The sequence below is a fragment of the Pongo abelii genome, chromosome 17 (genome assembly GCF_028885655.2).
Source record: "Pongo abelii isolate AG06213 chromosome 17, NHGRI_mPonAbe1-v2.0_pri, whole genome shotgun sequence".
In the NCBI taxonomy this organism is placed as follows: domain Eukaryota; kingdom Metazoa; phylum Chordata; class Mammalia; order Primates; family Hominidae; genus Pongo; species Pongo abelii.
In genome coordinates, this window is record NC_072002.2 from 74,388,174 (window position 1) to 74,402,288 (window position 14,115).

The 14,115-nt window shown below is 38.6% G+C and overlaps 1 protein-coding gene across 8 annotated transcripts in view; it reads right to left on the minus strand.

The window, feature by feature from the left end:
- CCBE1 (collagen and calcium binding EGF domains 1) overlaps positions 1-14,115 on the minus strand; it is a 262,780-nt gene that overhangs the window by 102,571 nt on the left and 146,094 nt on the right. For 3 of the 8 annotated variants that reach the window (XM_063716922.1, XM_054538033.2, XM_063716924.1), the window contains 2 exons: positions 8,377-8,585; positions 8,048-8,193 (listed from right to left, as the gene is read on the minus strand). The exons of 3 other annotated variants lie outside the window; for them this stretch is intronic. In XM_063716922.1, coding sequence (XP_063572992.1) covers positions 8,048-8,055 — 8 coding nt within the window. In that variant the 5' untranslated portion in view covers positions 8,056-8,193; positions 8,377-8,585. The remainder of the gene's footprint in view (positions 1-8,047; positions 8,194-8,376; positions 8,586-14,115) is intronic. 2 more of the 8 variants (XM_063716923.1, XM_063716925.1) reach the window with 1 other exon arrangement.

The following is a 14,115-nucleotide window of genomic DNA, read 5'->3' on the forward strand; positions in this document are numbered from 1 at the left end:
ATGTTCAAACAAAATCTTTAGAAACAAAACAAAGTAGATCACAACTAGAAATCACATTTATTCTGAACACAAAAGTTCAAGACTTCGTGTTAGAATTTTGTTAGGTTAAAATTAAATGCTAGTGATATTAGAGGTACATGTAAACAATTTCCCATCACTCCCGATTATGAATCTGCATTTGTCTTTTGAAATAGACAAAAATTGAAACTTAAGCCAAGGTAAACTTTGTTAGAAAACTTAAAATAGCTTCACTAAATTTTCCCATAAAAGGCCAGTTATTTATAAAAATAGAGATTATAAAGAGAACACTTTTTCTTGTATTTTTAGTGCATACTTTTCAAAATTTTATATTCACACATGCACATATAGATACCAACTTTGACTATGTATAACTCTTATAAATGTTAGAAATATGTAAAGAAAATACTGTAGTTTTAACTTTATTCATATATAAAGCATTTTATTGTGAATAAAATACACATAGAAACTAGCACAGAAGCTATATATTTATTATAACAAACGTTTATCAAGACCTGTGTAAGTATCATCCATGTTAAAAACAGACCTTTATGAGCACCCCAAAATTCCTCCCCTGTACCACGCATTAGTTCACAATGGTTATTTTCTTTAAATTGTTTTGCTTATACAGAAAGATCATCTTGGTTGTGATGTCCAAGTTACTCAGGTGATCCACATATATCAACGCTATATGTGCATATAATTTATATATTCATATGCATACAATATGGGTAAAAACACATTTATCCATTTATCTAAATAAGCACAAATGTACTTCATAATGGCAATCAGCAAGTGTTTCTACTATCATATGTCCTGTGCTCTGGGTTTCCATAAACCTGAGATGACCCATTTCATTGAGAGATTCCAAAGAAAAAAATTGACTTGGAGAATCCCCATAACCACCCTGTTCCTCCTTTTCAAAACTGTACGATTCCGCCTTAGTAATCTATACGTGGAAGACTGTATAGATTACTAAGATGTTGGCTAATGATAATGTTGGCTAATGATAAATGAATATTTGACTCTTACTATCTTAGAAACAGTTTGGTTAGTCATACATTCCTAAAAGTCTACCGACCTCAAAATAACATACCTATAACATTGGTATCATGTACTAAAACCTTTGCTAGAATTTTAAAGGTTGAAAATCAAAGTAAAAACGTATTGAATCCCAAATCTGTAAGGCCCTGAGGTTTTAGTCTTGTCCTTAATATTTTAAAACACATGCTGACTTTAAAATAAGTGGGATATTATTAAAAGCATGAAGAATATAGAAGTCAGCCATACACCTAACCAGCCAGGCCTTTGGGCTGTAATATTACATAACAACCTGTATCTGAATTTGAGCCTCCGTCTGAGAAGGGCTTCCTGGTCCAGTGCCTCCCCTACTTTTGGGTACATTGCTTCAAAGCAGTGGTTCTCACAGTGTGGTCTCTAGCATCAGCATCATCTGGAAACTTGTTAGAAATGCAAAAGGTTTGGCTCCACCCAAGACCTACGGGATCAGGAACTCTGGAGGTGGGGCCAGCAGCCTGTGTTTTCACAAGCTGTCCAGGTCATTTCTGATGTCCACTGTAGAGAATAAGGCTCCATCTAGATTGTCTGGTTCCAGAAAGAGAACTTCTGGCCCCAGATCTGGAGCTGTGTAGCCTGGAATTCACAGCCTGTACATTTTCTGTCTCCCAATAATAGACCATGCATATAGAAATGCTCTCTTGAGCATGAGGAGGGAAAGATAAAAGTAGTAATAAGTAATGGCACCAAGGCTTAGAAAAAAAACAAAACAAAACTCATTTTCCCTCATTTTTAATTCCCAAATTGAAAACTATTATTACTGACTTTTAGAGAGGTGAATAAAATGTTACACGATAGCTCCTTCACACCAGTTTCGAATCCCCAATTTCCCCAAATAATGTCTCAAGTCTATATAACAGAAAGACTTGTGAAAACTGCACTAAAATGTCTTTGAGCTTAGACGAGGCATTCAGCATGCTGTAGTTCTGCCTTCAGCAGTAGTGAGATCGACAGCATCATGAAGCCTTGATGCTGGAAAGATAAACGTTGAGACTGTCAACGTTGGTGAGTTGAGACTATGTTGGAGACTCGACAGGAAGATGGTATTCAATAAGCATGGACTCTTTTTTGTAGGTTTTTCCTCAGTAGTAATTATAGAAATCCAAATTAAAAACACAGTGAATTATTTCACACCCAAACTGGCAGAAATGTAAAAGCCTGGCATTACCGGGTGTTAGCGAACATAGAGAGGAACAGAAATTCTCATACTCTGCTGTTGCAAGTGAAAATTAGCATAATCACCATGAAAAGTAACATGCAATGCATAGCCAAGGTGAAAGTGTGCACACTACCCATGGCAGCTCCAGTCTGAAGTACGGGAGGGGATGGGAAAACTGAGAAATTCAAGCATATGAGTATAAGGTCACTGTAGCACTGCTCTTAATAGCTAAAAAATTTGGAAGCAACCCAAATGTTCAACAGAATATGTAAATTATGACATACTCATACAGAGAAATATTACATGTATTAAACAATGTAAAGCATTAAAATGTTGTACAAGAATAGGTACGGTCATGATACCATTTATGTCAAAGATTAAATACTTGAAAAACAGTATTTATTGCTAAGAAAAACGTACATATATAAGGACATTTATGAGAAATAATAAAATCCAAATTTAGGATAGTGTGTACTCTTTTTTTCCTAAAAAAAAAATCTATGTTGCCCAAGCTGGTCTTGAACACCCGAGCTCAAGCAATTCTCCTGCCTTGGCTTCCCAAAGTGTTTGGATTACAGGCGCGAGCCAGAGCCACAGTGCCTGGCTGCTGTGTAATTCTATGAGGAGGAGAAAGAAACGAAGCTTCAATTTTGTTTGTAATGTTTCATTTTCTTTTCAGATGAATACAAAGTATTTTTATGATATTCTTGAACATTTGTAAAGGTCTGAAATAATTCATTAAAAAACCATAATAGGTTTTGAGTCTAGAGAGATAGAAATCTCAATTATAGCTCTTACTAATAGTGAAACTTTGATCAAACTGACCTTTATGAGCTTTTGTCTTCTCATCTGGTGTGCAAGAGTCTGACGGTGTGCCATCTGCGAGGTGCTCAGCCTCTGCACAGAGCCTGGACAGCTCACGGCAGGCACTCAGGCCATCTGCATGTCCTTTCCCTGGGCCCTCTCTCCTCCTCTCCTTTTTCCACACCATGAGCACCACCTCCAGCTCTTCCTTCAATGACTCACTCCTCCAAATTCTGCAGCATGTGCATGAGACGGGCTTGTATTTGGAAATACTGAAGGCAATTTCAAAAAGATTTCTATGTTCAAAGGAAGAGAAGGTTGTCTTGGGCTGGGAAAATGTCAACTTTCCCAGAAAAATAAAAGTAAGAATAACAAAGTGCCAGGGGAATTGCAACTTGGCAGTGGTCATAGTGTACGTGACAAATAAGAATGACCAATGCAACAGCCATGAAAACAACATGTACTCAACAGGCATCTCCATTTCTTGACACTAAGTCAAGAAAATAAAGGAACATTGGGCTGGGCACGGTGGCTCACGCCTGTAAATCCCTGCATTTTGGGAGGCCAAGGTGGGCAGGTCACAAGGTCAGGAGATCGAGACCATCCTGGCCAACATGGTGAAACCCCATCTCTACTAAAAATACCAAAAAAAATTAGCTGGGCCTGGTGGTGGGCACCTGTAATCCCAGCTACTTGGGAGGCTGAGGCAGGAGCATCACTTGAGCCTGGGAGGCGGAGATTGCAGTGAGCAGAGATCGCACCACTGCACTCCAGACTGCAGACTGGCAACAGAGTGAGACTGTCTCAAAAAATAAAAATTGATGTTTTTCCTGTTTCTGCTCACTTGTAAACTAGAAAAAGCAAAATTAATTCTTAGCATACAGCCCCTGGATATATTCAGGAGACTTCTGATCATCTCAGCTAAAGAATTAAAAACTCTCTTTTGGGCTGGGGTTTTTCAATCCATTTTATGTTAGTTCTGATGTTTTCAAGACTACCACTTTCTAATCTTGTTTCTAAATTTCAAACTCAGATTCTGGAGTACTCTATCATATTTATAGCCTCTGTGGAATAATGCCAGCCAAAGCAAGGTGACATATACTCAGAGTGTGGCTGATATGGTTTGGCTGTGTCCCCACCCAGATCTCATCTTTAATTGTAGCTCTCATAATTCCCACGTGTTATGGGAAGGACCTCGTGAAAGATAATTGAATCATGGGGGCAGTTTCCCCCATACTGTTCCCACTGTAGTGAATAAGTCTCATGAGATCTGATGGTCTTATTAGAGGAAAATCCTTTCACTTGGCTCTTATTTTCTTGCCTGCTGCCACGTAAGGTGTGCCTTTTGCCTTCCACCATGATTGTGAGGCCTCTTCAGGCACGTGGAACTGTGAGTCCATTAAATCTTTTTCCTTATAAATTACCCAGTCTTGGGTACGTCTTCATCAGCAGTGTGAAAATGGACTAATACAGTGGCTGACAAGTTTCTTACTTCAGCAAGTATATAAAGTGTACGGCCTTCAATGTGTCACCTCAAAAGGAATCTGGTGTATCTTCCTTCTGTTTAACACATTTTTCCATCTCATTCAAACTTGAATGCATGATATACCTCAATAGAATCTGGTTCACAGCTCTACCCTCTCCTAGCAGTGTGCCCTTGAGCAAGTCACTTAACCTCTTTTATGTCACTTTCCTGTTTGTAAAGTAATAACAGTGCTTATTGTCTAGGGGTATTATTGGGACTAAACGGGTTACTTAAAAACTCCTTCAAGAGTACATAGCACGTAGTAAATGAAAAATATATTTTTTAGAATACGCTTAAAAACAAGCTACATTGTCAAAACAAGGTGGTACTTAAGTAAAACAGCTTGTCACTAAATACGTCCAATAAGATAACACACCTAAAGACTTATGGTCCCATAAATCAAGGATGTCAAGAACAACATGAGTACATTTAACTCTATTATTGAATAGCTACAGTAAAAGCTATACAACTAATGAGTTCATTCTCAAAAACTCCATAGTAAATTCCCGATGTATCCCAAACTTCAAAGAACTTCAAAGATATGTTCATCTTCAGTTGCCAAAATATACATGCACATTTATTTCCTCTTAATTTCCATTTCTAAATGTCTCTGATAAAGTTATTTTGTCTTGGAACAGCTGAGCTCCATTAAACAGTTTTGTATCTACTATCGGGATACTTTGAAAAGGCGTGATGGAATGCCAAGAAGCAAATCTATCAGCTGATGTCTCCCAAACTTGCCCTGTCGATAGAACATACATATTTTCTTGGCCGTCTGATTAAGTAACACAAATTTCTCAAAGGACAGTTTAATGGCATTGAAATATCTGTATTTCACTGTGGGAATTACTAGCCAAAGGGTGCTACACATGACATCCTGGGGAAAAAAAATATGCCTGACGTGAGGAGGAACAAGAGAAGACAGTCAAAAGTGGGCCATAAGTTGTAAAAATGCTGGTGACATTTATAGGCAACTTCTTAAGTTGGACAAGCCTGACAGAATTTAGAGGTCTGTGATAGGCAGACATCTACAATGATCTCAATGATTCCGGCTTCCTGGTATTTACGTCCCTGTGTCATCTCCTCCCATTGGAGGATAGCGACTTATTTCTAACCAGCAGATATGGCAAGGTGACAAGAAGTCACTTCCATGATTAGGTTATAAAAGACTAGGCTGGGTGTGGTGGTTCACGCCTGTAATCCCAGTACTTTGGGAGGCCAAGACAGGAGAACCACTTGAGGCCAGGAGTTTGAGACCAGCCTGGGCAACATACCAAGATGCATCTCTAGAAAAATAAAAAACTAGCCAGGCACAGTAGCATGCACCTACAGTCCCAGTTACTCAGGTGGTTGAAGCAGGAGGACCGCTTGAGCCCAAGAGGTCAAGGGTATATGGACCTATGATTGTGCCACTGCACTCCATCCTGGGCTACAGGGCAGGACTGTCCTATATTTAAAAAAACCAAAAAAACCAAAAAAACCAAAAAAAAAAAAAAACCCAAGAAAATAAAGTAATGACAGACTGTGACTGCCATCTTGCTGGCTCTCCCCGGAGCCTTGTGGCTTGCATGCTTCGATGAAGAACACTGCCACACTGAAGAGGCACACTTCAAGGAACTGAGAGTGGGCAACAGTCAGCGAAGAACTGAGGCCCTTGTCCAATGCCCCATGAGAAACTGAATCCTGCCAACAACCATATGAGCCTGGAAGCAAATCCTTCAATCTTAGAACAGCTATGGTTCAGCTGACACCTTATTATGTAGCCTATGAGGGACTCTGAAGTAGAGGACTCAGCTAAACAGGGCCCAAATTCCTCACCAACAGAAATGAAGGGCAAGAAACACATGTTATTTTAAGCTGCTAAGTTTTGGAGCATTTTGTTATGTAGCAATGGATAACTAATACAAATGATGAAAATCAGACAAGGCATAAGGCTACTGGCAGTAACATCATCGTGATTCTCTAAGGCTGGATGAATCTGACCTTATCTTCTGGTTTCTTAAAACTCCCATTTAAATTAAAATGAAAAATTCCTTTTCTTCCAAAATTTACATTGCATGAATATGCTCCAAAACTCACATAAGAATCAACCAAAATTTTCAGTTGGTCATGTTTTTCCAGACTAATATTTTTGTTTAATTTACTTCCTATAGTTTACATTTTAAACACAAAGAGTCTTGTTTGCTTTTGAAAAACAATTTATAATAAACAAGCTTTTTTCAAATTCTATATGTTCTTGCCCCAGGGAGAATTCTACTTGGTAAATTCTCCCTACCCATTAATCTCCAGAATTCTCTTTGATGAATTTAGTTGACTTAAAGATCAGTGTATAATCTTGGACCCATATAATTTTGAGTTCCAAAATAAACCTTTCATTTCCTTTGCTAAAGTAATAAGAAATAGGAAGCATTTATAAATTATTAGAACATATTTAACTCACTAATACTATCTCTGAAAAATTGATAAACTTACTATAAGTACTCCTTAACATTTCCTCCATTGAGAGAAATAAATTATAGAAGGCAATTAAACATTAGACTTTTTTTTGTTGGTTTTTAGTATTCTTCATAATGGGTCAAACCCAAGAAGCCAACAGCTTAATTTTCATCCATTTTCTGAGAAAATTATATATAGAAATATTATATAGGACCCAGAAAGGCAGTACAATTTACATCCCTTATAAATAAATTGAAATAATTCAGGGTCAAATATGTTCCAGTGAAGCTGAGCCCATGTGTCCATGTTCTAGCTGAACTGTGGCCAACCTTGGTATGAAGTGTGTGTGGTAATAGGGAGGAGGGAAATAGGGGGTGTTGCTGTCATTCTATTTTTTGTTTTTGTTCCTTTTGGACTTCCCACAGTTTCAAACTGCAGTGGTTTAGTCCTCTTCTCCCCACTGATTTTCTTAGCATGACTGCTTCCACAAATGAACCCAATCTTTTTGTGTTGCAAGATTTTATTTCTCCCCAAATGAATTCATGTTCTAAAACAGGTGTTGGCAAACTGGCTCTCTGTTTTGTTTGGAACACAGACATACCCTTTATTTCCATATCATTTACCTACTTTCAGGTCACAACAGCAGATGTATGTACTTATAACAGATTACAGAACCGGTAAACTCTGAAATATTTAATGTCTGGTCTTTACAGAAGAAGTTCATCAATTCCTGCCCCCAGAATCATGATAGAGACCCTAAGAAACTAACAGTGTGTGTCCAGCCAGTGCTTTAGAAGAAAGTAGTTGGGCTGCTGGAAAAATATCAACTCAAAGACCTAGTCCCTAGAGGCAGAAGAATCACTTAAGAATCTTTCCTTCATTTCTTCTCACATGGAAACATTGGGCAGTTCATTTAAGCTGTCTGAGATTGTTCTTCACTTTTACAATGAGATCATCATGTCATTAATCGGTTAGAGTTGCCATAATGACATTATAATTTATATATGGTAGCTTTGCAAAACACTCACCTTTTCATTGTTTAGTAGGATGATGTTTACTATTACCCTTGAATTAAGTAGAATTGTTTTGAGAGACTTTGTTTGCTTAAATTCTATTCAGTACTCTAAGTCAGAGAAGAAGGGAAAATCACGACAAATATTCTGATGATGGGAAACTGAAAACAAGCACAAACAGGAGAATTTCAACACCATATGTCAGAGAGGTTTATACCAAACATAGGCAAAAAATTCTACATTAAATAATTTAAGTAGAGCCTTGTAATAATAAGGCAGAGATACAGGGATCATTTGGAATCAAAATGGATTCACTAAGAACAAGCACTTCCAAATAATCTCACCATCTTCTTGGAGAGGGTCGCTAGCCTGGTGGCTACTTCAGTAGATATGTGGAGTTTCCAGAAAAGGGGGGTATAGTTCTGAATGCTGTTATTCAGATCTTCCTAGAAACAGGAGTCAGTCCTAGGTGTCCATATTTAAGGGTCACTGATAGCTGGAGCCATGCCATGGAGATCATGAGGAGGAGTGAGGAAGCCACAAAACTGGGCCACTGGAAGAAGAGTTGAAGGGAAAGATTTTGGAAAAGGAAGACACAAGATAACACACTCTGTATTCAAATTGGTGAGGGGATGTGATGGAGAAGACAGATTAGCCTTCTTCCAGCTGCTATCACCAAGCAAGGTTAGAATTAAAGAGTCCAGATGCTAGGTGACAGTTCTGCTTAATTAAAAAAAACATCTTTGTGGCCAAGCATGGTGGCTCATGCCTATAATCCCAGCACTTTGGGAGGCTGAGGTGGGTGGATAGCTTGAGCCCAGGAGTTCAAGACTGGCTTGGGAAACATGGTGAGACCCTGTTTTACAATAAATACAAAAATTAGCTGGGTATGGTAGCACATCTGTAGTCCCAGCTACACCGGAGGCTAAGGTGGGAGGATCACCTGAGCCCAGGAGGTCGAGGCTGCAGTGAGCTATGACCGTGCCACTGCACTCCAGCCTAAGTGACAGAGTGGGATCCTGTCTCAAAAAAAAAAAAAAAAAAAAAAAAAAAATCCCTACAATTAGAGCTAACCTTAAAAGAACTATGCTTTCTCAGTGCTGTCTGGGTGCCCTATTGCTAGAGATATTCAGGTAGAAACTGAATGTCTTCTACATGCTAGTATTAAAATTCTTGAATTTAAGGGGTATCCAGACAGTATAAAATCTAACGGCCTTTTACAACATGAGATTCTAGAATTTCTATGAACACATGGCATGACAAATTACATTCCACAAAGGCAGAATTCTGTTTTTCAAAGCAAACCTAAAGCATCAAGGATGAGAAATTATATAAAATGAAAGCAACAGATTTTTAAAATTATGAAAACAGACACTTAAGAAGAATTCCTGTAATAGATCAGAAGTGATACTATCAGCTTAATAGGGCTGATAAGAAAGTCATCCTTAATGTTCTGTCGCACCATATGCATCTGAAAAAATGGAATATATTAAAAGAGGCAAGCACTGTTTTAAAGAATTTATGTAATAGTGCTGGGAAACTAGTACCACTGCTAAAATGTGCCTGGCCAAGAGAGTCCAAGAAAGTATGGGACTGAGGGTGCTTTGGAATGGCTCTGAAGTGCCATTTCCCACACATCCCTTCATCCCCACAGGCAGTAATTCTAGCTTACTCTCCTGGTGCCACTGCAGAAGTGCCTCATAGAGCTGAACCTTCTCAGAAGCTCTCACCCACCAACATCCCTCTTTCTCATGGCTGGCCACACATGGCGTCCCCCATGACTACTGAACTCTCGAACCCCACTAGGGACGAAGGCTGATGCCTCCAAGATCTCTCCAAACCCAGGCCACCCAGAAAGTGGCCTTTTCCCTCTTTTTAAAAATTCTTAAAAATTTTTAAAGTAACAAGCCAACAAGTATAACTTGGATTCTCCTCCAAATTTTGGCTTCCTTCTCAGGAAGCCTTGGATTTCTCTAGTTGGATCCCAATGCTTTCCATATTTTACACAAAAAGTTACCTGGGGAACTGGTTAAGATGCAGAGTCCAGGGCCCTACCCTTGACTTGCAGGGGCCTAGGATTCTACACAAATGACCTCCTCCTGGACTTAATGTAGGTGATCCCCGCACCATACCTGAAGAAATCCTGCTAACGAATCTAGAATTCTGTGCCAGGCCAGTGCAAACATTCATTAAATATTATTTAGGGAAAGTTTTAAGTGAGATATGCAGTATTAAAGTATTTTTACTGTTTTCCTCCCAGAAAATGACTTAAAATTTTCTATATGGCTAATATTTAGGATGTAAAAACAGTTTGATTATGTACACATGATTTTCAGGTAAGCTGTGCAACTTAGAAAAAATGATGCTGGCTAAGGTGAAGACAAGGATTGTATCTATAAAACTAATGCGAGAGGCCCTGAGAGGCCGGGCACGGTGGCTCACGTCTGAAATCCCAGCACTTTGGGAGGCTGAGGTGGGCAGATCACGAGGTCAGGAGATCGAGAACATCCTGGCTAACAGGGTGAAACCCCATCTCTACTAAAAATACAGAAAATTAGCCGGGCGTGGTGGCAGGCACCTGTAGTCCCAGCTATTCAGGAGGCTGAGGCAGGAGAATGGCGTGAACCTGGGAGGTGGAGCTTGCAGTGAGCCAAGATCACGCCACTGCACTCCAGACTGGGAGACAGAGTGAGACTCTGTCTCAAAAAAAAAAAAAAAGAAAAGAAAACACTAATGCGAGAATCTGAAAGCAATGAGACGGACACTCACAATTCTGGGATTCTCAGTTTGTGTTTAAACGAGCATCACCACCTTTCATGCAAAATGTCAAATTTCAAACACACGTATTCTGGAAGCAGGGGTTTATTATGTTTGGTTTTTGTTGTCTATGAAAATAGACTTTCCTTAGAAAGTAAAATATTAAGTGCTGTATTTAAATTTCATCTACATTCATTCTGTAACACACAAAAACTAAAATAATGTATAAAATATCTATCAGAAGATAACAAATAAGCAGCCAATTTCAAAGCACTACAGGAATATTTTAATTGTATCAGCTACATAGTAGGTGATTTTTCTAACTCCCAGAAAGGAGAGCTGATTTACTATGCTCCTTTTTGGCCTCTTTGAAGCTTAACTGACCCTTTCCATGGAACCATAAAGCAAAATAAAATCACTAACTGTATTTGTCTGCTAAAAATCCATTGCTGTAGGCTGCTTTTTATTAAGAAATTTTAAAATTAACCCTCACCATTATGAAATAAAAACTCTGTATTTCTGAACGTTTGCTTTTTCCTTACAAAAAGGACATGATTTTATACCATCCTGCAAATGATCTTTTCAAACTAAATAAGATGTACTTTTGCAGCTCACATGCACCCATGCATTGCAGGTGCTCTAAACTAGAAGAGGAATGTTTTTCTCTCAGGTCCTTCCTTTTCCCTTTCTAGGTCCTCTTTTCCATTGGTGTGGTTTCAAGAGCTTCACAGCACAAAATGAAAAGTTAGTAACATTGTTGTCTTCCTTAGTAAGGAGATGAGGGAAAAAGGGAAAGAGGTGGGAAAATGGATGGCAAAGATTTGTCTGTATGACAAAGAAAGGGCATTTTAAAAGTGCTGGTTCTGACTTATATCACAGAAATTCACTGGGTCTCTTTTTCCATTATACCTTTCAAGAGGAAACCCTGGTTTGATTTATACCCATTTCTACATTACTGTTAGGGAATGCAATGAGTAGTTGATAATGAACTGGAACATTTAGCTCAATATCAGGTAGAGTCCTAACTTTTGAAAACCTTCACACCTAATATGAAGTTTAGTTCCAGACACTGACAAAACAGAATTATGAAGCTTTATGTTAATACAATCAATATACAATTGAAAGAGCTCAAAACTAGGTCATAAGATATGCCTTTTATTTAAATTACTAGTTATTCACAGGCCTTAATTTTTCCAGAATAGAAAATAAGCCGAAGAGAACCTAGAGGGTATAAAGAGAAAGGTTCCATAGGCAGATCTTCAGGTATCCATGGACCTTCCTGGATTCTCTTATATGGTATCTCGCTGTAAATATATGCATCTATATATATGTGTGTATATATCCATATACACACATTTTAAAGGAGACTTCAGTTCTCCCCCTATAATGACAGTAAATACCTATTATAGAAGACTCCAAATATTCAGAAGTATGTAAAAAACTCAGTATGCACTCTCAACATAATTTCACTTCTCATTCAGACCCTTTTCTCTATATAGGTGTGAGCACCCACAACATTTTTGTTTTCATGGAAATGGTCACACATAATGCATATTATTCCACTCAAAATATTTGGGATACCATTCCACATCAATATATACAGAGTTAACTAACCTTATTATGGCTTCTAAATATTTACTAGTATAGATTTATCATTTACCCATTCCCTGACTCATGGACTTTCATGTTCTAGTTTATTGCAATTACAAATAATGAAATATCAATGATATGGTTTGGCTGTGTCCACACCTAAATCTCATCTTGAATTTTACTCCCATAATTCCCATGTGTTGTGGGAGGGACCCAGTGGGAGATAATTTGAATCATGAGGGCGGTTTCTCCCTTACTGTTCTCGTGATATTGAGTAAGTCTCATGAAATCTGATGGTTTTATCAGGGGGTTGTTCCCCTTTTACATCTTCCTCATTTTCTCTTGCTGCTGCCATGTAAGAAGTGCCTTTCACCTCCTGCCATGATTCTGAGGACTTCCCAGCCATGTGGAACTGTAAGTCCAATTAAACCTCTTTTTCTTCTGAGTCTCAGGTACATCTCTTTATCAGTAGCATGAAAATGAACTAATACAATCAACACCCTTGTATAATGCATTCTAGGGAGTTTATAGGAGTACCTTTATATGTAGAAGTGGAATTGGCCCAGTCATGAACTTTTTCTCTTTTGAAATGCATTGACAACCCTTTAAAAGGGTCAATCTATTACTCTCTCACCAAAACGTATGACATTCTTCTATAAGCTTAACACTAGATATGAACTATATGCTGAATATTTGTAGATTTTCCAATGAAAATAGCCTTTCATTTTCATTTGCATTCCTTTAATGAAGCTGTGTACTTTTTGTGTTTATGAGTCATCCCCATTTCATCAATAAACTGCCTGTTGGTATCTATAGTAGACTGTTACACTGGGGGCTTCCCATGAATCACCCCTCATATTCACACTCTAATGTTATCACCTCCTACGTTGGCTCTGGGCTTGGCCATGTAACTTCTTCCTGGTCAATAGGGAATTAGTCATCATAGCCCAAGCTGAGGTTTGATAAGTGTTTGTACAGTGGGGCTTTTATCTTTGTGTAGCTCCCTCTTAGAACCCTATGCCATTTCACAGAGGCCCAGTTCCCTGCAGGAAAGGCCATATGAAGAAAGAGATGAAGAAAGAGATGAACAACCATTTGAACAAACTATTTGAAGTGGTTTGTTCAACAGCAACAGATAAAAGAAACAAAAGCCTTGATCTATTTTTGTATTTTCTTACTAATCTGTAGAAACTCATTATAGTTAAGAAATCCGAATCCCTTCCCACATTATATCTGGTAAATATTTTCCTTAGTCTGTTCTTTGCATTTTAAACATGTTAGTCTTCTATATGGCAAAAGTTACGTAGTCAAATATGTTACTTCTAGGCTTTGTGTCTATAGTAATTTAAAACAATCTTTTATCTAAATCAACAGAACTTTGAGTTATCCATAGCAATCTCATCCAATCTCTGGAGCTTGGCCATTCTTTTTCTGTTGTTCTAGCAGTAAAACAGATTAAAGGAAGAAAGGTAAAGTGAAGTTGTTAGTAAAATATTGTAAAAGCCCAGGTGAGAATTACATGGGGTTTAAAGCAGGACCATCAGGGCTGTGGTTAGAGGAATGGGAGAGACGAAGAGAGGGAGGTAGGGAGGGGGAGAGAGAGGGAGGTAGGGAGGGGGAGAGAGAGGGAGGCAGGGAGGGGGAGAGAGAGGGAGGCAGGGAGGGGGAGAGAGAGGGAGGCAGGGAGGGGGAGAGAGAGGGAGGCAGGGAGGGGGAGAGAGAGGGAGGTAGGGAGG